Raw genomic sequence first — 24,267 nt, 5'->3', positions numbered from 1 at the left:
ATTTTTTTAAGACGATCGTTGTACCTAGTTACCGTTAGATTTGCTGACGTTCTTCTGAACAACATACGGGTAAAAGTATCTTGCACCTTTTCTATCTTCGCTATGTGCTTCTTCTTTGAGGGGCTCCAAATATGAGAGCCATATTCAAGATGAGGTAAGACGAACGATCTGTATAAGCGAGTGGTGTGGGATCTAATGATATATGTGTTGTCCTGAAGTTTTCATTTTATGAGCAGTTATGAGCAAGCGACCGTGGCGGACGGTGCCGCACCGTCACTCACCGTCGGTTTTTCAATGTTCACGCAGAGCATTGTAGATATTTTAAAGGTAGCGTATCACGAAACTGCGGAAACCGTATCACGACGTAGTGCGGAAACACGAGAGAAACCATAGAGTTCGGGATGCGGGATGTAGATTACGAAACACAACGTAGAATCGACCAATTCCTTCTGGTCGTCTTGAAAACGGCGGGGGAACCGCATTATTCCATACAAAGTTCGTTAGAATGCGTACCTTTCACAGCATCACTGCGATCTCCTCAGCAACCTATTCATTAATTCTGCTTCAATATGGTCCTAAGGAGAACTCACTGCTCCTCGACTCCTCGCTTATGCACGCGGCGCGTGCACAAGGGTGACGCGCTACAGCTGATTTTGCGGGAAAACGGCGTCTTCCACCGCGTTTTTTTTTAACGATGATTAGGGGCAGTTGAGCGAGGTCACGCTTAGTTTCGTGATCTACAACCCAACTCCATAGTTTCCCTGAGGTTCCCTCACTACGCCAATTTCCTGATACGCTGTCTTTAAAGGCATCACCCCACGAATCTGAGGTGGTGCAGATTTCAGCTGGAGTATTCGTATACGGGATGGGAGACTACGGACAGGGAGGTGATTCCGTCCATTTCTTGTTAATTGCCGTAAAAAACGGCCCGAAAGATGCGGCGCCGCACAAGACTGGCGCGCTCCAGTCGAACCTCTTGTACAAAATGGTGCGCCAAAACGAATGAAGCCGTATCTTCCGGGCCGTTTTTTACGGCAATTAGGAAGAAATGGACGGAATCACCCCCCTCTCCGTAGTCTCCCATCCTGTATACGAATACTCCACCTGAAATCTGCACCACCTCAGATTCGTGGGGTGATGCCTTTAAGGTAACCAATGTGACTTACGGTGTATGGACAATGTCACGCTCACGCTAAGTATATTTGCACGTCTTTTAGTTCGAATATTCATTTCTTCGGAGACAAGGCTTGCCTGGAAGTATAGGGATGCAGACCTAATACATAGGTTTCCACTTGCATCTTATTGTGTAGGCCGTTTGTAAACTTTGACAACTCTATACTTGAAAGTAGCCCACTACGTAATTGAGGATGTTAGGAGTTCTCCTCGAATACAGGGGATTAGGAGTGTAGTTCACATGTATGAACGTGATCACCTTTAATTCTCACTAATAGTCAAGAAAAAGGCATGTGAAACAGCTTCCGTCGCAGCAGTGTCCCCAACGATACAACTTAGTACGGGTAGTAGAACGATGGCAATCCACAACGCACCTGCAATTGCGTACGTTGAAGAACTTCTCTTGCTTTTTTCAGATACATCAATTGGACGACAATGGAAACGCCATTATTGCGTAAAAAGTTGCATCGTGGGAGGCATGGTGCATCCACCGCTATTCATATACCTTTTTTGGGTTATTTGGAGGAATTGAGATTGATCACACTCATAGTCGTGAACTAAACACACGTTACCTTTATATCGAAGGCGTCAACCCTTTGTAATATCAACTATCATTCATTCGCTATATGAATGAGAACCGAGAAGGAACTATATATTGTGGTAAGGTAAGCAGATTCGATAGCAGGACAATTTTTACAATAGTTCTTTTTCCTTTGCCACAAGCGGTATCAGGTATGTTGATGAAAAAAAAATTATCAAGTTACAGAACGGTTATTTACATTAGTCGAGCAATAAATTATAAGAAAACAAAATATAAATAGAAATAAATAATACATTAATAGTACCCAAAAGTTGAACAAAATAAGGAAATGTAATAATGGAGTAACAAGGTATAAAACTACAAAACACATGAGATTCTGCAATAACTGTAACATATGGTTTTACTATAGTAATACTTTTCGTAATAGAAAAGCATATCTCCCGCTACTTTCTATTTTTGCCATGCCGTTCGAAATAGGTAAGAAATTGCTTATTAAATAAATGTACACAGTTAACACATAGTATGTGTAGCTATTTATTCTTCTAAAGGCTGAGTGTGAGATCATATCTGTTCTCTCTGTACAAAAAAAATTTTCTCCTAAAACGAACGAAAATCGCTCGAATAAAGGCCCGAAGAAAACAGGACAAACATAAAATTCAACGAGACCTGCCACTTTTTCGAGGCTTTTAGACGGACATAAGTGAATTATGTAACGAAAATATGTTTGAGCTGTATAAATACTCCCGCATTTGATATGAAGACTAGTTGATCGTTAATAAAGAACTTTAAGGTCATGCGATGTGATAGCCGTGATCAACTTGCCTTCAAAATGACACAGAGGTTCTAGATCACATATGAATGAAGAAACAGCAAAAAAAGAAGAACATACGTCTTGTAGGCAATGTTGATGTGCAAAAAAGGTACCCTACTTCCCAAGAAGGGCTACGAGGTCAAAATGAAAGCTTGCACTGATTATGAAAATTCTGATGACTAATATTTAGAGAAATATGCATCAAATCATTAAAACTAGAAAAGATAGTGTTGAAAGGTCGTATTTTTATGGTGGTATGACAGAAAGTTCACATGAGCTGTAGATCTTTCGAGGATAAAAATCGAATATGACAAGCGGTTGCTGAATCAGTTAAATAAATGTTCGAATGTTCAGAGTTGAGCTTACTGTGGGACTAGTTCTTCCACGAGAATGTCCCAGAATAAGGAAATGACTGCATGCCACAACGCGAAAACGCTCATGTGCTATGAATATGGTAAAGGGCACTGAAGGATGCTATCTCAATGGTCAAGATTTTGTATTTTCTTCCAAATATCCATGTAATCCGTGAGCACCTTATTCAGCCAGACACGGCATTTCCGAGCAGCCTCAACTGTTTTCTCAGGTGAATATTCCGGATGTTGTGTGCCAATGACCTCCAACTGAAAACATCTTCTCAAGAATCCTCGCATTCGTAAATTCGCGCCGTTATACCTTACCTTATCTTCACACATTTTTAGCAAATGATATTTCATATGATAACATCTGTGATATAACTGAGCAGTGTTTGCACATGGCGCACAAACGAGGAATTCCTGAAATTATTCGCTGTAGAAATTAATGTAATTTCTGTAGAGGAAAGTGTAGATATTGACTATTTTTGTCCGGAAGATGAGAAAGGCGAGCAATCCATAGAACCGAACAAACTGGGAAACTTACAACTGCTGGTAAAGGGCTCGACTCCGACGAAGGTCCCTCGGTTGACTGCAACGTGTCCGGATCATAGAAATCCAGCGAATACAGCTGTATAATCCGTTCAATTGGTTTTGAAGCACAGCACTGAAAGAGTTCTATTAAAAGTTGCAAACAGAACTCTTTATTCTTCTTTATTATTATTTCTTCTTTATTTCCATACAAACCAAAGGTGCATCAAAGAGGAAGGGAAAAACCACTGTTAAGATCGAAGGAAGATTTTTTTTTAGATTTGTTAGGATAGCTAATGCAATTTTTCAGCTACATTGGAAGGGCATCATTCGTCAAGGACAAGTGAATTTTGGAAACAAAGTATCGAAAATCTACCAGAAAGCTGGATCGAAAATAAGGAAGGACATATTTTAGATTAAGAAAAGGTTTGCTGTCCTTAAAGGCAACATACCACGAAATGTAAGGAGTTGGGATAAGAGAAGGGTGTAGTTTTGCAAATATGAATGTGGTCACCCTCAATTCTGCCGGGTAGTCCAAAACACGAGGTGAAAAATCGCCTTGTCAATCGAATTTTCTTGTTAGACATCTGAAAACGTGCCATGTGTGCGAGAGCAGCGAACAGTAACTGGGCGGCTCACTTTGCCTCTGCCGCGCCGCTCACCCGCAGACGCGGTGCGTGTGCATATTCTCATACGTGCCACGTTACTAGATGCCTCGTAGAGAAATTTGATCCTCAAAGTCGCTCTCCACACCGTCCTTATGCATAATTAGTGGGCATTAATCGTGAACGCGCCCATACTCGTGATCTGCATCTCTAAATCTATCTAATCGTGGAAAGATCCCAACACATTCAATTTCGTGGCAAGCCGCCGTTAATTTCGAAAAATAATAGAGATATTGAATACCTCATCATTGTGATGAACAGTATTTCAACCTGGTATCTTTGAACACGTTATCTTTGCAGATTGAACCATATGGAATTTTGCAGATGAGGAACACAGTTCGAAAGCTCACCTGACACTGAAGTGAATGGTAATCACTTTCTGTTATACAAAACTGTGTATAGTTATGCATTGCATATTCAAGTTTGTCGCTGAATTTGACCAATCGACGAAGCTTAGTCAAGCTATCCGTGTTCACTTTTTCAACTTCTGTCACTGCTCTTAGAAAATTCCAGTCTGACAATAAATGGATTTATAGATGTATGAGCTGACATATGATATTATAAACTCACCATTTTTGTTTTTTATTTGTTGTAAAAATTCTAACGTTAATGCATGGCTAATCATTGCAAGAGTAAACGTATACAATGACAGCCGTAACGGATCACGAAGCATTGCGACATGATCCTCAGGATCTGTAGTGCTTTCGTCTGTAAAAAAAGATTTACGTTCTTCGCAGATTTGTCGTGTTATTGGAAGATTGGTAATCGCTACATATCATATAGAATATACAATATGTAACTATAACATGTAATATAATATAATGTTATAGGTAAATATAGAACTCCAGGGATTCGCAATTCCCCCCTCCCCAAAGAATGAAGAACTTTTCTCAATACTTGTGATCTAAAGTTCATTAGGAAAAAGAATGAGGAAAGGCAGCATACCACGAATCTGAGGTGGTGCAGATTTCAGGTGGAGTATTCTCATACGGGATAGTAGATTATGGAGAAGAGGGTGATTCCGTCCATTTCTTCCTAGTTGCCGTAAAAAACGGCCCGGAAGATGCAGCGTAGCACAGGGCTGGCGCGCTTCAATCGAACTCCTTGTAGAAAATAGTTTGCCGGAACGCTCGAAGCTGTATCTTCCGGGCCGTTTTCTACGGCAATTAGGAAGAAATGGACGAAATCACCCTTCTCTCAATAATCTACAATCCCGTAAACGAATGCTCAACCGGAAATCCGTACCACTCCAGATTCGTGGGGTGATGCTTTTAATGGCTAACTTGTCGTTAATTAGAATTATGTGACCTTCCCACGGATCTCGCTCACTAGAGGGATCACAGCCGGTTAGTTGCGAGGCTACTTGGCGCGTCCCCGGGTGGAGGATAAGGGGCTAATCGCGAACCAAAAGCGACCTTGTGCTTGCCCAGAGACGCAGGTGGATTCAGGGGATGGACTCCCTGTTTCTGCTGAGCCAGGACTGACTCATGACATCCTTGTATCCCGCACGTCGGTCCGGCCAAAAGCCTGCAATCAAGTGACTGGGAGGTGCAAGGGAGGCGGTTTGGAGTCGCTTCCAACAAATAAGCTCCACATGTCCACTCCGGGAGAACGAAAGTTCTCCCAGAAACTCATGGGACTAGAGGCTTGCAACCTGCCCATGGGTTTTAAAATTTTTACGCAGAACACAAAAAAAGAAAAGAGTCTCGTGATTCCGGAGGAAAGCCTGGTACGGTAGCGCCAGGTAGGACGGGGTTGCAGGAGTCATGTAGGCTACCAAAACGGAAAAGGACTAAGATGGCGATCTGTACTTATAACGCACGTACGTTTGCATCGGAATTGGCCATCGAAGATCTGATAATGCAAGCCAAGAAGATCAAGTACGACGTCATCGGACTGACCGAGACGAGACGACGTCACCCTCTCAACGCTGTATATGAAACTGGAGAAGAACTGTTCTTAGGAACATGCGACAGTAGAGGTGTTGGTGGAGTTGGCGTCCTCGTCAACACAAGTATGGCAAAGAACATCGACTCTTTCGAACAACTTACGACTCGAATCGGACGTCTGCGGATGAGAAGATGTGGCCCAACACCAGCTTTGACTATATTCGTCGCTTACGCTCCAACATCAAGCTACGAAGAAGAAGAAGTCGAAGCTTTCTATATGGACCTGGAGAAGTTCTACCGAGAAGACCATGCCTTCTACAAGGACATAATTGGCGATTTCAACGCCAAGGTTGGCCCAAGAAGAACGCCGGAGGAACTCCACATCGGGACCCACGGCCTAGAATGGAATGACCAGGGGGAGAGGCTCTCCGAGTTCATCATGACGACTAAGACCATCCATGGGAACTCGCAATTCCATAAGCCCTCTTTTCTACGCTGGATGTGGGAGTCACCCGGTGGAGGGTACCGTAATGAAATAGACCACATCATCGTCAATAAAAGGTTCTGCCTGACGGACGACGGTGTTGTACCAAAGTTCTATACGGGATCGAACCATCGCCTCCTCCTAGGAAGATTTTCCTTCACAAGGAGAGCAGAGAAGGCCGCCAAGTTCAGAGAGAGAAATCCCAGGACTACCATCAACTGGGATCTCTTCGCTATGCTAGCTGGCTTTTGGGAAGATTCCGCAGTGGACAACATCGACGAGGAATATGACCGGCTTGTTGAACACCTTCACGACTGCGCGAAGAAGGCTGAGAGCTTTAAAACCACCAAGAGGCACCTGTCTCTTGAAACTCTTGAGCTGATACGCCAGCGTGGAGCAGCACGAGCCGCAGGGAACCAAGAACTCACGTCCGAGCTTTGCAGAGAGGCGATAAAGGAAGACCTTAAAGACAGAAGAGCAGAAGTGCTGGCTGAAGCTGCAGAGGCGGGGAAAAGCATCCGCTATGCCCGTCGAGACTTCGCCAGTCGCAAGACGAGGATGACTGCTCTCCGGAACCCAAAGAGAACAGCCATTGCATCGAGAAGGGGGATGGAGAAAATCATCTACGACTTCTACTCTGATCTCTTCGACAGCCATGTCCAATTACCTCCTCACCATCTGAGGGAAGATGGACAAGTCATTCCAGGGGTTCTCCCGTCCGAAATACGACATGCTATCATGTCAGTAAGAAATCGTACGGCAGCCGGTCCCGACAGAATAAGACCAGAACACCTGAAGAGCCTTCCGCCAGTACTCATCAACACCTTGGCGAGCCTCTTTACACGACACCTGGAATGCAAGGTTTCCAAACAGTGGAAGACCAGCAAGACTGTTTTGTTGTATAAAAAGGGAGATCCACATGACATAGGCAACTATCGCCCAATCTGTTTTCTGTCCGTCATCTACAAGCTCTTTACAAGAGTAATCCTTGATTGAAAAAGTCTTGGATGAAGGACAGCCATACGAGCAAGCAGGGTTTCGAAAAGGATTCAGCACGATTGACCACATTCACACTGTTTCGAAACTTACGAGGTATCACGAGAGTACAAGATGCCGCTCTGTCTCACCTTCATCGACTTGAAAAAGGCCTTCGACTCAGTTGAGACGGAAGCGGTCGTGGAAGCCTTGGACAACCAAGGCGTCCCTACTCAGTACATAAAGGTACTTCGAGAGTTGTACAGTAACTTCACGACCGGAATTTCGCCATTCTACAAGAACATCATCATTGACGTGAAGAGGGGGGTCCGGCAGGTTGATACAATTTCACCCAAAATATTCACAGCCACCCTCGAGAACGCAATGCGAAAGTTGGAATGGGACGACATGGGAGTGAAGGTTGATGGTCGGCAGCTACACCATTTGCGCTTTGCTGATGACATCGTACTGATAACACCTAGTATCAGTCAAGCGGAACGAATGCTGACCGAATTCGACGAAACATGTGGATGCATCGATCTTCAGCTGAATCTACAAAAGACGATGTTCATGCGGAACGGATGGGTCTCGGATGCCCTATTCACGCTCAACGGAACGAACATATCCGAATGCACCAGCTACGTTTCTGGGTCGAGAACTAAACATGATGAACGACCTGACCCCCGAGCTGGGCAGGAGGAGACGAGCGGCTTGGGGAGCGTACAAGAGCGTCGAGGATGTAGTGAAGAAGACCAGGAACACCCGGCTCCGTGCTCTCCTCTTCAACACCACCGTACTTCCTGCTTTGACCTATGCTTCGGAAACCTGGGCATTTCGCAAACAGGAAGAACACGCGGTGAAACTCATTGAACGCGCAATTGAAAGAATGATGCTAGAAGTATCCCGCTTCACGCATGTGAGGGACGGGATTCGAAGTTCTCTCCTACGTCAGCGATCGAAGATTAGAGATGCCGCCGCGTTTGCCAAGGAAAGTAAAATAAGGTGTGGCGGATACGTGATGCGCTTCAGTGACAACCGTTGGACCAGAGCCGTGAGCGACTGGGTTCCCCGCGATATTGAGCGCACTACAGGAAGACCGCCGACCCGATGGTCAGATTTCTTCACGAAGTCCTTCAAAGAAAAATATGATGCTCTTCGTGTCCCATGCGAAAGGAGGAACCACTGGGCTACTCTGGCACGCGATCGGAACAAATGGAAGAATTACTGGCGCCCGCTCGACCAGTTCGAAGATCAACGGGAGTCAAGGTGATCAAGGTGATGTGACCTTCAGAAATTTAAAAAAACACCAAGTTGGGAGTTAATAAATAATTTGCGTTATTAGCGGTACTGGACTTTTTCGAAAACTCTTTAGCGACTATTTGCTCTAGAAGTCAGTTAGTTTAATTTTTAAGCTTCTCCTTCAAAACTTTTCAGTTTTCCGTGTTACTGTTCCGCTATTTATTCCAGAATAAAAAAAAAGTTGCGAAAGATCTACGATAAAGCTTTCAACTGTACGACAAAAAACTATTCTTAGAGGTTTACCTTCTCTGCAACGTTTGATGATGATGCTTCAATATGTGACATTTAGTAGTTTCCAAATAGACAACAAATTAGAGAAAATCTTGAATATCTTTACAAAACCGTAATTTTTGCAGCTTCAACAACTTATTTCACTGTTCAGAGCACTGTTCTATATGTCAAGACAGGAGTTGTCAAAACGATGAAGCAAATAATTAAAAGATTCATTTGACTACTTCGGTGTTTTCGCAACAAAAAGGGACATAAAAGAAAGTTGTAATGGAATGAAAGAATTGAATTCTTTTTCTTAACTTTCTTTATTCAACTTTATAGATCTATTTCAATGAAATTCTCATTTAATTACCACATTTTTGCTGTTAATACATTTTCAAACATAATGATTTACTGCGTCTGGAATCGGCTTAGTTGTTTCGTGAGAGGGGCTTTCATAGCTGCGCATTATATAAGTGGATGGAGTTGAGGAAAAAATTCTGGACTTCGCAAATTGACTTAAATTTAACTTCCTTGGATAATTTCTTTGCGGGAACAACTTTGCACTTCAAATAAGGAAATGATTTGCAATAGTTACGGAAAATGCTATGCCATGGAAATTGTTATAAACTTCCGTAATTCGATATTCGAAAAACTATTAATGTCATATACAGCAAAAGATGACATAAAACCTTGCAAAGAAAGAGAGAATAGTTCCAGGAAAGTGAAAAGTGAGGTATGGAGTATTCATCGTAGGTAGTTAAAATCTCACGAGAGGATCATCGCTGAACAATAAACATTCAAAATAATCTCCAATTTGGAAAGGAAAAATCGTCGATTTCCGGAGTACCTCATCATTCCACATATCGACAAAATATGACAAAATTGCGGATATGAGGAAGTGAACAGGGAAGGTTGGAAAAAACCTTTCATGATTTCAGAATACACCTATTACTAGATTAAATCACGAAAACATACATGTGATGGATGACACAGTATTTCCGAACTTCTCAAAAATTCATTTTGACCAATGTCAAGGATTCCATTAGTCATTAGGATTAGTCCATTGGCAAGGGATTTTGGGTCACAAGATATGCTTATATGTTGTAGCTTCCTTGCTAATTTAGCTACCTCAAAGTCATTGCATATCTCTATGCCTTTGTTATGGCTTAAGCTGTTATTATGAAAGAATTTAAATAAATGTTCATAATCTAACGCATGCGAGGGACCATTAATTTTGAAAAGAATATGTAGGCCACTGACTAATACCATAGTTGTCGTTGTAATTGTTCAGTAATTATCGATAGGAAATGAAAAGATCTGGCAAAGAACAAAAAAATAACATATCACGAAAAGTACAAAAGACTAGAATTAGGGGATCCGGAATTTTACTTCGAATTTTCGTGAAAATGGAAAACAATTTTAATACATTTTATAATCCCAGTAAGTAAATAAAGTATATCCGACTCCTAATTTAATCAAATCTAAAGGAAATTGAACAAAATATAGATTTTAAAATGATTGGATTGACATTCCAAAAAAGAAGCAGTTTTTATAAATATACACAAACCAGTTCTTTAAGTATTAAATACGTACCATCCCCTTTAACAAAACCATTGTTGTCATTGCATTCTGAGGTCATAGCAGGGAAGAGGTCAGAAATTGGGATCTCTGGCTGAATTATAGCTTCGGAGCGTGTCTGCTTGATGTGTTTTATGGCTACTCGATAATAACCATAAGCCACTTGATCACACCATCCAGAATACTGAAAGACACAACAATCCTAAATTTCATTGATGGAAAAATTTCAGTGGAAATATTATACATACTGTGCTACTGTTTTTATAGGATATATCTTTAGTTGCAGGATCAATTCGAGGCGGAAATTTTTGGATCATATTTTGATTGTCCACTCTCCACAAAGCGCAATCGTCCCGAAACAAATCAGCCTTACATACTACAAACGTTCCTTTCTGAAAAAGAAAAATTGATAGGATGACAAAATAAGATCAAAATGACTAGGTAACAAACCGGTAGATGTCCATCAGCAGGTCCGAACTTTGATAAACGAGCCTTCACTGCTTCTGTATTAAAATCGTTCCTCGACCGGAATGAATGCGACTTTACGTTCGCCTTATGTTCTCCTGTAAATTCCTCATATGACAAAGAAATTATAGAAAGTGAGTAACACGAGAAGAAGGAAAAATGAAGAACAGAAGAGAAACTACGTACCGTTTTCTCGGTTCAGACTTTCCTGACCTTCTTGCCATTGCATCATCAAACGCCTCTTTTTCGAGAACATACTCATATCGATCCGTTCCTCCTCTATCCTCGATGTCTTGCTTTCATCGTCGTTATCTCTTTCCACTATTCGTATCTCATATCTTCAATGGAATTTGTTACAACAAGAAACTGAAGTAAACTTGATTTAAAAAATGTGAGTTCCATACCCGGAACTGTTCCCTTTTTCTCGTTTCATACGTTTTTTCCGCCTAATACGATCGCTTCCTTCCCAATCACTATCATAGTCCTTCTTCTTTCGCCTTTTCTTTTTCTTCTTTTTCGATTCATAATAATTCTCTGTGGTCCGTCTTGGTAATTTTATGATCAATTTTGGCAGTCTTGGTTGGTTCTCATTTCTGAAAATGTAGCCATCTTCAACGCAATCCCGAAAATTTGACACTTTCTGAATAAGAAATGTATTCTTTAGTTTATTTATGAGCACTAATCCGATAAAAGAACAACTTGATGACTGTGCTAAAATTAAGAATTTCCATCCCTAGTAAGAGACATGTGATCTCTGGTTGTCAGTTAATCAGTTGATCACAATAAACAAGTTAGCTCATTAGATTACCAAATAACTTTTGTAAAACATAGAATTCTTTAGTGAAAATCAAAGACGTCATGTGATAGAATATGAAGGAGAATAACTGTGGCTTTAACCAATCACCATAGTTTCGCTGCTGTCGAACCAGCGACCGTGTTAGCGTGACGGCGATCTTTTACAACTGCGCTAAACCCACCGCATGATATTTAAATGAATTATCTTAAAGTAATGGGGCCATGTATACGAGTATGACTGCTACCTGCACATAGTGGCCCTGCTATAACTGAACGCAACCAGGCGTTCGAGTGTACGCATTGGGAACGTACGAACTATATAACCCACACTGTTGTATGGTGAAAGATTCCCATACATTGCAAAAAGGTACTGTCTACTGTTGTCCAGCACATCGCCAAAGACCATAACTTGAAAGGTCAACTGCCTGAAGGGAGCAAGGAATCTTTGGCAACAACCATTCGTTTCGTCACGCTGAACTGCCGAACACTATCGAGTGAACTCCAACAAATCACGTTGTCTAGGCTTCTGCGATATCTCTGTGTGCCTCTTGCTGCACTGCAGGAAACAAGCATGAGAGATCGGCCCGTCATCAGCATCGAAAATTACACCATATACTGCGGCGATGCTGATGAGAACAAAGTAGGTGGCTGCGCGATAGCTGTGAGGAACGATTACAACAACCTTGTGAATGAATTTGGCTCAATGTCGTCTAGATGCGTCTTCGTATGACTGCGGGGTCGCAGAGGACGTGAACTCTGGATCGTAAGTGCTCACGCACCTACAGAAACCGCTGATGACAACAGCAAGGACACCTTCTATGATGAACTCAATGCGTTGATATCTAAAATACCAAGAAAACGGGAGGTTATTGTCGGAATCGACACAAATACGAAGATGGGACTCGAACAACAATCCGATGTGTTGGAAAAATGGTGTTATCCAGCGGAGCGCACTTCGGATAATGGTCACCGTCTGGTCGACTCATGTGAACAGACGGACCTAATCATCGCTTTCACGTTTGAGACGAATCGTCGACACCATCAGCTTAGGCGGCAAGGGTCAACCCTTTTGACACCTGAATAGCAGCCCAAGCGGAAGATGGGAACTCTCGAACTTCAGCTCGACTACGTTCTAACGAGGAACATTCCATCGGATATCCGAAAATGTAGACCTGTTTGGGACGTCGCGTTCGGCTCTGACCACCGTTCACTTCTTCTCAGCTTTATAGCTTCAAGATAAGATAGATAGGCTCCACAAGAGAAACCGAGCAGTTTCTCTTCAACCGAAACTCGACATGGTAGGTCGGAAAGATGAAGAATGCAGAACGAAATACCGCCAACAAGTGTCTACTCATGTTGGAGCACGAACCAGGAAGAAGCTTAGCGCTCGGATTCCTTCACAAAGAGCATCCAGGACGCTGCAAGGGAAACGCTCCCGGTTCTAAGGCCGCAAACGAAGTTTGGCTTTGTATCGGCGGAAACGATATCCACGTACAATTCTATATGTGTCGGCCGCAGCACTGGTGACTTCATCCAGGAAAAGCGTCTTAGAAGGAAGCTGCGTCGTCAACTGCAACAGGACCGCGATAACGAGTGGACGTCAAGAGCGAAGGAGTTTGAAAAGGCGTGGGAGGACAAGAACCCGCGGAAAGCCTATGCTTTACTAAAACAGTATAGTGAAAAAATGAAAAGATGTTCTCCAGTTCTGAATAGTGCCAACTGAGTGGTTGTCGGTGAAGCAACCCTGCCGATTTGGAGGAATCACTTCAACACCTTGCTGAATCGGCAAGCGCCGTCAGTTCCTCAAGTTGTGCACATTGATAGACCGACATATGCGGTTAACGAGGAACCACCGATCGAGTCGGAGGTTCCGATCTGTATCCAAAAGATGAAAAAAGGAAAATCTGATGGAGACGACGGGATTAGCACAGAAATGCTAAAATCTCTTCCTCCTTCTGGGACTCGTAACATGAGGAAGGTCATCCGTCTAATATGGATTGACAAAATGATTCCTGACTCGAGGAGGTACGCTATCATAAATCCCCTCCACAAGAATTATCCGTCACGTACCCTAGGAATTATCGAGGAATCTCTTTGCTGCGTGTTATATGCAAGAATTTATGGAAAAAGTGCTCTATTCAATATGACCAAGAGACACAAGGAATCCCAAAGAAGGTGTGACGTTTTTACTATTTATATTACTGTTATTCTTGTTGCTATTTGATTATTTATTTTAGCGTTTCCGAAATTTAATGGAATGGATTCGGAAGTAGAATTATTGTGGAATGATGGATTTCCATAGTGTTTTAAAAACATGGATAAAAACTTACTCTTTCTTGATCTCTTCAGCACGTCGATCCGCTCCTTCTTCTTTAGCACAATCACTACCATATGTTTGTTCGGTCTTTATAAAAGTGCATACAAGTCGTTCCCGTTTACGTCGACGAATCGACTCAGCCAAAGTCACGATTTCAGGCTCAGCTAATCTCGCTGAAAACTATTTAATGTGCGGTTAATAACATTTTGGAAGTCTTTTCTTTTTTCAAATGCCAGAACCACGATGGAAATTTTGATGTTGTCGTGCACAGCTTGATAGTAAAACAATAGTTTCACATTTAAAAAACATCAATATGATGAACCAGCGATCAATGCTAGTAAAATGCTCGTTTCTATTATAATAAAACAATGATAAAATTAAACTTTTTTTGACTTTTTCTGGAGAAGTGCTTTTAAGGAAAGGCAATCGTATACAAGCATTACAATTATCGGGTAAAAAAGTTAATGAAGGATACTGTAGAAATAAAATATTGATATTTATAATATAATATGGTATTTATTAAACACGCTAATACAGATTTTTGATAAGCACTTGTGTAGAATTTAATTAAATGAAACTAAACAAATTAACATTTGAACTACTGCTCTGAATCTTTTTATTGCCGTTTACTATAGAATTTGTTGACATGTTTGACCAATACATGATGCTACTATTAGAATTTACTTACAACATTCAGAAACGATCGAACAGTTCAGAACGATGAAAGTGTCTAATTTGGGGACTCAAAATGGATTATATACAGTTTTGGCTTCTCTTTTTTTCTCATGCTTTCTCTTCCATTCTGCTTCTTCATCTTCCAGGTTCTCAATACTTACTCAAATTAAAACAAAATGTGAGTAAGACGTTTAGTTATTTTTCTAAATCCACAAAAGGTTCCAAGGATATGCTACTTATGGATTTCAATTTAGGAAACAACGTGCACGGAAAAAAGTCAAGCTGGAAACCAACAGGGAAAAAATACTGTAGAAGCTACATAGTTAAATTACTGGACTGATCTCACCTGCAGCTTGACTCGCTTCCGCATGAACTGAAGGCGGTAAAAGATTCGCAGCAGGTATGACAGGCCTATTCTCCCCGGTCGGTCGTTTTTTCGGAACGACGTGTCGCCATAAATCTTGCTGAGAAAAAGCCAAAATAAGGAGGGGCAATAATTGGCGGTAGTAAACAGGGGCGATTTAATCAACAAATGTTACCTGTTGTTCAGGAGGAACTGCAAATCCAACACCAGGCACGTAAATATTTTTACTTCTCATTTCCGGATGTTGTCCAGCAATTTTTGAGAGTTTTTCACGTACCTAAAGACTCCATAACAAAATTATTGATTAACTGAATAAATCGGCTCCAATTATATCACTGATGTTAACGTGCCTCTGCATCAAGCTTCTCCTTTGGATCTACTTGTCTTAAACCGACATTTTCCTCCTCGTCATCAAAAGAATATGCATCGTTAACATCTGAAATGAATATTTAAGGAATGCGAATTCCACTAGACTCCAACTGAGCAGTTTAATTGCATACCTCCTTTTGATTCCCCACTTAAATCGTTGGATATTATTGACGTGAATTTTCTTTGTTTATAGATAGGTATTTTATTACATTTTTGAACAGGCCGAGTCACTAAAGGCTCCTTTTTGAAGGATGACGGTGAAGGAGCAGCTATCGGTTTGACCAATTCTGAAAAAGATTTGCATACATTCAAATTTCTCTGATTTGAACGAGAAATAGTACCTGTTTTCCGTCTCGTATTTGCAATAGGAGTAGGTGCTTGCGAGGGAGCTGGAAAAGGTGAATGAGTTGTGGTGGGATGTACGGAAGACGTTGATGGACCCGCAAATAAGCCCATAATAGTTCGATCCGGTGAACCGGCTGAAGGTGAATCAGGAGGAGTGAACTGTAAAAGAAGATCACTAGCACTATTATGAGAATGTAGAAGAAAACAGAGATAAGATGTTCTTCAAACCTGTACAGGACTAAGGCTGGGATTATTTTCACCACTGTGAAAATCGAACGGAAATGCATTAGTGGAGGCATTTTGGTTTTCCAAACTGCTGAAGATTTGATCGAATTCTTGATCTGCTGTTGTGATTTCAGTATGAGTGGCAGCAGATTGTGAGATTGAAGGAGTAGAACTAAAAATTAGCAGATTTCATACTAATATTCTTTGAGAAGAAGAATATTTTTGAAATAATCCAAATTTCCACAACTACATTTGCAAATAGATCTATGTATTTTGCTGTGAAAAAAATGTAATATTTTCTATTGTTTCTCATCAGTGACGTAAAAAATGAGTTACTTCTATATTTAAACATTTGTATAATTTCGCAATGATCCCATAACAAGGTCAGATTGTGAAATTAAAGGAGTAATGAAAGTGAGTTTAATGAAAAACACACAATGACAACATCAAAGTATAGAGAATCGAGAATTTTCAAACAATTAATATTACTCACAATGTAGTTGCTTTCTGTGAAGATTCATGAAAAGAGTCGGGAAATAAATTTCCTCCGAGCTCAAACACGCTGGAGATGGCAACTTCATTTTCCTTGGATGAAGTTCCTGCGAACAAATCCAAATCGCCAAGATCAATTCCTGCCCAATTGTCATCGACAACGGGTTGATTACTGGATGATGTAGATGGTTGAGATTCCTGGAGAAAAAAAAAAGAGAATTCAGAAGTGACCATGGAATAATTTTTCTCAAGATTTTTCCGAGGGAAGTTGAGAAAAAACGTACAGGATGAGCGAGTTCAGAGGTATTCTTGAAAGAATTCGATACATGTAATACGAAATCTTGTGAACTCCCAGCGTCAGGAGTCTTTGCAGCAGGACTCGACCGAACCGTGAGATCGTATGCTTGAGTTTGGCTCGACGGTTGTGACAATCCACCAACATCAATATCATGAGGAGTGGACGTTGACGGGTGTGACGATGGACCATTTGACATCGATCCACCAGCCGGAGAATTCTGGATATGCAGATTAATAAGAATTCATATTTTATGTTGCAGAAATCGAAGCATCCTCTTCAAAATTTTCACTTGAACTCCGGAGACTAGAGGCGAGCAGGAATTAGTTGGAGATTTCCGTAAAGTTGATTTCACAACCGAAGGAAATATTGAAGATGATGTGGTTGTTGCCGTCGTCGTACTACTCACAGGAGCTATACTTTGTTGAGTGATCAGCTCGGGTTGTGAAATATCTCTGAAAAAGTCTTTTGAATAGAAGTAAATGTATATATCTGTATAAAATAAACATACAATCCTTTTACGCCTGTAAAGACCTGGTACATTGGCAACATCGCTGCAACTTTTGCCTGAAATAATTCACATGAAAAAAGTAGTACCTTAATCGTAGAAAAACCTCCAGGGTCAAGTTAGAAACGAAGAGTGGAAGTTTATTTCGGGAATCTTTGTAGAATAATAATTACATCATTTAATTCCGTAGGAAAACGTAAAATACAGGAGTTATAATCCATTATATGAACCTTCATCCTAACTCTATCAATGTTGAGCTAAGACCAAGAACTGTTAGAAAAAAACTTCATTTAGCACCTTTATAGTTAAAGAAAGAAAAACAAAGTGAGAAATACCGCTATTACCGGATCAATCCATGTTTGTCCTGCTGACTGAGAATTTGCCCACTGTGCTGCACCAAGGGCTGATCCTGGCAAAAGTGGAGCCGATAAGCCCGATAACTGTTGCAAAGTAGACATAAACGCATTCGTTCCTGCGTTTTGAAGACCTAGAAGATAATAATTCATCTGAAGATCACGTTAAAGCCGTGGCCTTATTCAGTCCAACAATTTCAAGGATGCACCTAACTAAAAGTTTTCATGAAAATCATAATGCTTCAAAACATAGTTTACGACAAAAACTTTGTTTTATAGATATGAACAGATAATAAACAGGTTTTTATTAGCAACAAAATCAACCCATTTCGCTACTTTTGCTTTAAGGCCGCAGATTCCACAACGACTCTGCCTTTCGCACAATCATCAAATCTGTCTTCGTAATTCAAATTGTAACGTAATCGGAATGCTGCGTCGTACAAACGTATGTGCTGCTGATGCAGTACCTACTCCCTATCCTTTATTCATGCTACAAAAGCAGTAATTGGATTTCAAAAAGAAAAGATAAATGGATTCAAAAAAGCAGCATCGTTCAATGACTAGACATGTTAATTAACTATAAATCGCGTAGAAATTAATATTCTGATTTCGTTTGCCAATTTTATTGCGGTACGGTTTTTTCTCAAAAAAAAAAAAAATCCAGCTATATCCAGTTCTGAAGTTCAATTATCACAAATACAAGAATTTTACAAGAGTATGTGAAAATATCTGAATTCTTTAATATCTTCCAAGCATATATTTAGTGAGAGGTTTGAACAAGACGAAGAGAACAGAGAAAATTATTCGTTTTCCCTGCAAATATTTCCAATTATTAGCCCGGATGAAAGGGCTGACCACTGCTCTGACTCTTTTTATTACCGGTGAATTTTGATTACGGTGTAATCAAAATTCACTGGTTGTTCTCATTATCGTTTTTTCAAAGCGCTAATCTCATCTACAATTTTCCACACGTATTCTAATATGAGTGAAAAAGATCCAATTTTACGTAAATATTGCAAATATTGAATGCTCAAATATATGTTCAAGTTTGCCATTTTTTCTGAATGTTGTAAGTAAATTCTAATAGTAGCATCATGTATTGGTCAAACATGTCAACAAATTCTATAGTAAACGGTAATAAAAAGAGTCAGAGCAGTAGTTCAAATGTTAATTTGTTTAGTTTCATTTAACTAAATTCTACAGAAGTGCTTATCAAAAATCTGTATTAGCGTGTTTAATAATACCATATTATATTATAAATATCAATATTTTATTTCTACAGTATTCTTCTGCTTTTTTTTAAAACATGTGCTTATGCATGTAAGAAACGCGTTCTGCTCTATATTTGCAACCCAGTTTTGAGATTTTTTCAGAAATTACAGTTATTAAATGTCCTTATTGATTATACATTGTTCCAAATTATTAATTTTTGTACTAATCATATTTATCAGTCATTAAGCTTCCAATTAACTGTTAATATCGTTATTGGGTATGTTATGTAATTTTCACGTAAATGGGAAGATATCTCAAATTCCTAATAGCAAATACAGTGCGAAATTTAAACGGATCAAATCATTTTCAATAAAGGATAAAGTGTCTGGCGTTAATCAATCCGCTTGGGATGCGCCACCACGTTCACTTCAATTCAGAATCGTTTGAGGTTTACGAACTTGCTACTGGCCTATAGAATTTTTTCGGTGGCTAGCCGATGTGTCAAGTCAGTGTTTTTATCCTCCTAGACAGGTTTGGCACCAATTTATCGACCCCGGAGGGACGAAGGACCTGGTGAGCACTAGGGCCGATTCGAACCTCCGATCGATCGTGGAGACAACGGAACCTCTTACCGAGTGCGCTACACCCGCCCCATTTCGAATATATGACTATATATAGTTATTATTAATATATTCTAAGATACATTGAGAATATACTATAGAATATCATGACTATATTTCAAAATGAGGGCTTGTGTAGTGTAGCGGCTAGAGGTTCCGCTTGCTGCACGACCAATCGGAGGTTCGAATCCGCCATAGCGCTCATCAAACCTTTCATCCCTCCGGAGTCGATAAATTGGTACCAGACTTGTCTGGGAGGATAAAAACACTGACTTGACACATCGGCTTGCCCTCGCAAATCATTGTATAGGCCAGTTAAACGTCCGTAAACCTCAAACGATTCTGAATTAAAGTGAACGTAACGACGCATCCTAAGGGATTGATTAACGCCAGACACTTTGTCCTTTATCCTTTATATTTAAAAATGCAACTAAGAAACGTCCTTTTCCTTGTGAAAACATAAGGATATTTTTAATACCATTAACCTCTTATCGCAGTGTACCATATTTTATGAATCCAAATTGATAGAAACAAAACAAATTAGAATGTGACTCTAAATAAAAATATAACTATTTGGAAGATTAAAACTATGAATGATTCAATTCGAGTAGCCGAATAATGATGTGAATACCAATTTGAAATAATAAATTTGAGAGCAATATATTCGAAAAGAATTTTCTTTACAATACAAACCCATCAAGTTCAATCAAGGATTCAGATATAGGCTTATGCTTTGTAGTGTTATTGATTGAAAACCAGTGGTAGTCGCATGTTACGATTGACTGTATAAAGCCATCTCCTAACAGACTACAAATGCGCAATCAAATGTCGTTAAACATTTGAGTATACGCTCCGGACACATGCATGCTGTAGGCCAAGACCCAACTCAAATAGTTCAAACACCTAGAGAGAGAGAGAGAGAGAGAGAGAGAGAGAGAGAGAGAGAGAGAGAGAGAGAGAGAGAGAGAGAGAGAGAGAGAGAGAGAGAGAGAGAGAGAGAGATTCCTTCGGTAACAAGTCTCCGTTTCGTTACGCAGATCTGCCGGACATTGTCGACCTGAGGTACTCGGATCACTCGGTGTCAGTAGGCAGTTCACGCGGGACGTCAAGTGTCGCAGACGGTGGAACAGTGTCGAATGGACGGATTTTGTGCGAGCACATGCTGTTGCTGTGAACAAGGTTATGGCAGAGCCGTGTTTAGGGGCAACATCGATGCGGGCAAAAGCGTCAAAGGCGATAATGTCCTCCGATTAAGTAAGAAGAATCTATCTTGTTGCTTCACTAAACTATGAGGTTCTGATTGATGCGAATATTTCCAAGGATCATTTCTAGAAAAAGAACATGAATTCGAGTTGAACGATCATTAAATTACCTGAGCATAATGTCGTTCTTATGTAGATCAATTTTTTAACCAAGAAATATTCTCATTCTTCAGATTCAGAATTGAAGATTTACTTTAGCATATCGCAATCTAGTTATTTTAAAATCAGAATTGATTTTACAATTTAAGACAGTTTTTTATTTCCTGATGATTGACTAGAGGTAATTACATTAGTCTCTCAAAAAAATTATGTTAGAAATTATTTTACTTTGACCTATACATTGCTTGACGGTGCGCAAATAAAAAAGCGTAGGAGAGCTAAATAAGAACAACTCCTCTAGGGATTTCTATGATCACACATTTCCTGCGGATATCTAACAGGGATGCCAAAATCCCTATATATCAGGAATTTTCTGAAAATCAAAAACATAGAGATCAGTTTGTTTTCTCCAACAAAAAAACCATCAGATTATTGAAGAAAAACATGTTGTATAGTTGAAATCCGTGATGCCACGATTAACCTAAATTGCTACTTCGCACTCAAAGTTTTCGCTATCTATTGGACAATTTTCCGACAATTCCGGATCTACGGTAGGATAGAAAGTTTCTTGTAAAAAAAGAATTTGAAATTAACACTTGGAACTTTTCGGTACCTCTAATTGTTAGAAATCAAGAAGTACGATTTTGTATGAGGTACAAGAGTGGCACGTACTGATTGCTGCGCCTTATTTGAGCAAACGGCATTAAGATTTGAATGAGAAAAATTGAGCATTAATTCCGCCTATGGTTGTCGTTCGTTCTCAGCAAGAAAAAACCGCCTTAGAATAATATCCCGGAACGAGATATTATTTACACAAAAATGACATTCATATCTTGAGAATTCTTGAGAATTCGCAAAAAAGGACCAAAAGAACTATATATGTGAAGGTAGTGAGTCTGTTTTGATAATATATGAAAGTATGATGACTATCATATGCAGTTACATATAAGAACACGAGATCGCCTTGTCTAAGCATCAGTGGGGATGTTCTCAGTTCCCAACTAGAAAAGGCCACCTGGACATAAAAGACAATTCTAGACTTAAAGGCATCACCCCACGAATCTGAGGTGGTGCAGATTTCAAGTGGAGTATTCGTATACGAGATGGGAGACTACGGAGAGGGAGGTGATTCCGTCCATTTCTTTCTAATTGCCGTAAAAAACGGCCCGGAAGATGCGGCGCCGCACAAGACTGGCGCGCTCCAATCGAACCTCTTGTACAAAGTGGTGCGCTAAAACGAATGAAGCTGTATCTTCCGGGCCGTTTTTTACGGCAATTAGCAAGAAATGGACGGAATCACCTCTCTCTCCGTAGTCTCCCATCCCGTATACGAATACTCCACCTGAAATCGGTACCACCTCAGATTCGTGGGGTGATGCCTTTAAAGGCATCACCCCACGAATCTGGCGTGGTGCGGGTTTCAGGTGGGTTATGCCTATACGTAGATTATGGAGAGGAGGGTGATTCCGTCAATTTCCTCCTAATTTCTGTAAAAATAACCCAGAAGATGAGGCGCGTGCACAAGGCTGGCGCGCTTCAATCGAACTCTTTGTAAAAAAAAATAGCGCTCCGGAACGCTCGAAGCCTTCCGGGTCGTTTTTACGGCGATTAGAAAGAAAATGACGGAATCACCCTCTTCCCCATAATATACAGCACTGTATAGGGATAAACCACCTGTTTTTATTATTACTTTATTATATTTTTTTATTATACTTTATTTACTTTACTATTTTTTTTACTCTATTACTCTTACTTTTACGATTTACTTTTACTTCTATCACGATTTTTACTCTATTCAGATTTTTTTCTCAAAGATCCACATGGGCATAGCAAAACAACGGATAATTATCGAAAAATGAGCAAAAGTGTAGTTTCATTAAACAAACAACACTGATTGAACTCTCGAGTGAAGAATACAAATGTCCCATAGCTTTTAGATGAAATGAGAATGATTGAATGCATATAGAGCAAAGAATGCCATTAATGCATTCTTTTTCAATTACAACATGGGTTTGGATGTGTTCTATTATCCCAGCGAAAATCGTACAGAAAAAAAGGATTATCACGTTTTCTACAAAGAAAAGAACTATAAGGATTACTTGTTCGACGAAAAGTTCCTCACTTCGTAATACATATGGTTTATTTCAGAGATGTAAAGGAAATTCAATTACGAGAATGGATCTGCTCCTTAAGACAATAGTTTGAACGTTAGGCATAAGCGAATTTTTATGAAAATAAAGGATATGATTGGATAAAATAGTATAAGCATGTTGTTGCTACGTCGTCTTGAACAGGGAAAGATCAGTGCGAGATGAGAACTAAGGATGATCTCCTGAATAGAAATGGTAGATTTAAAAAATATATATATCTTTTAATCATACACGAATAGAAACGATTGATGCATATTCGATTGTTGAGATGAGAATGATTCAGCGCCTCTTGTGAGATACTATCTGTGTTCTACCTTTCTTCTGTGTATACAAATCCTTGTTCTAATGTAAATCTACGGGAGGAATGTGTACTTTCGTAATTTGAAGAAAAACTGTGCAACAATAAAACCAACAATAAATTCCCAAATCTCTTCTTTAAAACGGCTTCTAATAGAAACATTTTTTTCCAAAAAAAAAATTCCCGATATTTCAGCTGAATCTACAAGATTTTCATAGCATTGTGTGAGGACGTTGTTGTTAGCATTGGGGAGGGGAGGCCTTCAATCATTAGTGTTGGTAGGCCTTCAATCAATAAAGATGTGTAGTCTCCGGCAGAGTAATAAAGTATGAGGAAAGATAAATTATTCTCCTCTTATGACTATTAAGTGGACTTTTACTCGAAATGTTTCTAGATGTACAAGGACGTCGAGAGAACATATGAAGATTTCCGAGTACATCGTTCGATGAGTGAGACTAGAAAAAATGGATGTTTGTGTTGTAGAATAAGCTATATCGTGGCACCTGTGGCAACAATCACGCTAATCAAAACTGTATGTAGCTGACAATGCAATGAGAGTGGATAACGGGAAGAGTGGAATTACATATCAACAATGTGGAATCGTTTTAAAGTTCTAACAACTAAACCACAAACTGGAATTATTTCATCGTTCACTTTCTCTTCATCCCAACTACCCATGAACATTCTCACTCGTATTTTCGTGACACTACGACTACGATTTCATCCATAACCAAGCCATATACGACTGGATGCAAATTGTTTCAAAAAATCGAATGCATCGGAATTCAAACCTGCAAATGCTGAGGGAAATGTAGCAGGATGGAATCCGGGAAGAAGATGTTTGTTGTTGTGCTCCATCCCATCGGGAAATGGGAGGTGGTTGGTCCCGCACGATCAAAAACTGCAGACCCCCG

At 40.1% G+C, this 24,267-nt stretch overlaps 5 protein-coding genes across 7 annotated transcripts; 3 read left to right on the top strand and 2 right to left on the bottom strand.

The window, feature by feature from the left end:
* Nucleotides 1-3,004: 3,004 nt before the first annotated feature.
* Nucleotides 3,005-5,733, bottom strand: RB195_021948 (uncharacterized protein; the record flags this gene model as incomplete). 2 transcript variants are annotated; one of them, XM_064208900.1, is made up of 7 exons in its annotated part: nucleotides 3,005-3,145; nucleotides 3,203-3,298; nucleotides 3,423-3,542; nucleotides 4,422-4,585; nucleotides 4,642-4,779; nucleotides 5,477-5,598; nucleotides 5,666-5,733. In XM_064208900.1, the coding sequence occupies 7 exons, from the start codon at nucleotides 5,731-5,733 to the stop codon at nucleotides 3,005-3,007; spliced, it is 849 nt and encodes a 282-aa protein (XP_064064780.1). The 2 variants fall into 2 exon arrangements, with proteins under 2 accessions (XP_064064780.1, XP_064064781.1); XM_064208899.1 differs by lacking the exons at nucleotides 5,477-5,598; nucleotides 5,666-5,733 and adding an exon at nucleotides 5,017-5,059.
* Nucleotides 5,734-5,868: 135 nt separating this feature from the next.
* Nucleotides 5,869-7,440, top strand: RB195_021947 (uncharacterized protein; the record flags this gene model as incomplete). The annotated part of the gene is made up of 1 exon (XM_013444945.2): nucleotides 5,869-7,440. The coding sequence occupies one exon, from the start codon at nucleotides 5,869-5,871 to the stop codon at nucleotides 7,438-7,440; it is 1,572 nt and encodes a 523-aa protein (XP_013300399.2).
* Nucleotides 7,441-7,554: 114 nt separating this feature from the next.
* RB195_021946 (uncharacterized protein) lies at nucleotides 7,555-8,289 on the top strand (the record flags this gene model as incomplete). The annotated part of the gene is made up of 1 exon (XM_064208898.1): nucleotides 7,555-8,289. One exon carries the CDS (start codon nucleotides 7,555-7,557, stop codon nucleotides 8,287-8,289), a length of 735 nt encoding a protein of 244 aa, XP_064064779.1.
* Nucleotides 8,290-8,305: 16 nt separating this feature from the next.
* On the top strand, nucleotides 8,306-8,689 carry RB195_021945 (uncharacterized protein; the record flags this gene model as incomplete). Its single annotated transcript, XM_064208897.1, has 1 exon — nucleotides 8,306-8,689. The coding sequence occupies one exon, from the start codon at nucleotides 8,306-8,308 to the stop codon at nucleotides 8,687-8,689; it is 384 nt and encodes a 127-aa protein (XP_064064778.1).
* A 1,007-nt stretch (nucleotides 8,690-9,696) lies between these two features.
* On the bottom strand, nucleotides 9,697-24,211 carry RB195_021944 (uncharacterized protein; the record flags this gene model as incomplete). 2 transcript variants are annotated; one of them, XM_064208896.1, is made up of 19 exons in its annotated part: nucleotides 9,697-9,713; nucleotides 10,525-10,693; nucleotides 10,758-10,901; nucleotides 10,960-11,072; nucleotides 11,161-11,312; nucleotides 11,379-11,567; nucleotides 14,100-14,259; nucleotides 15,108-15,225; nucleotides 15,301-15,402; nucleotides 15,476-15,561; nucleotides 15,626-15,781; nucleotides 15,836-15,998; nucleotides 16,068-16,236; nucleotides 16,558-16,754; nucleotides 16,841-17,071; nucleotides 17,144-17,306; nucleotides 17,363-17,418; nucleotides 17,704-17,846; nucleotides 24,145-24,211. In XM_064208896.1, 19 exons carry the CDS (start codon nucleotides 24,209-24,211, stop codon nucleotides 9,697-9,699), a joined length of 2,595 nt encoding a protein of 864 aa, XP_064064776.1. The 2 variants fall into 2 exon arrangements, with proteins under 2 accessions (XP_064064776.1, XP_064064777.1); XM_064208895.1 differs by lacking the exon at nucleotides 9,697-9,713 and adding an exon at nucleotides 10,351-10,412.
* Nucleotides 24,212-24,267: the final 56 nt, after the last annotated feature.

This window comes from Necator americanus, chromosome X (assembly GCF_031761385.1).
Source record: "Necator americanus strain Aroian chromosome X, whole genome shotgun sequence".
NCBI classification, from domain to species: Eukaryota; Metazoa; Nematoda; class Chromadorea; order Rhabditida; family Ancylostomatidae; genus Necator; species Necator americanus.
This window is presented reverse-complemented; position numbering and strand designations above follow the sequence as displayed.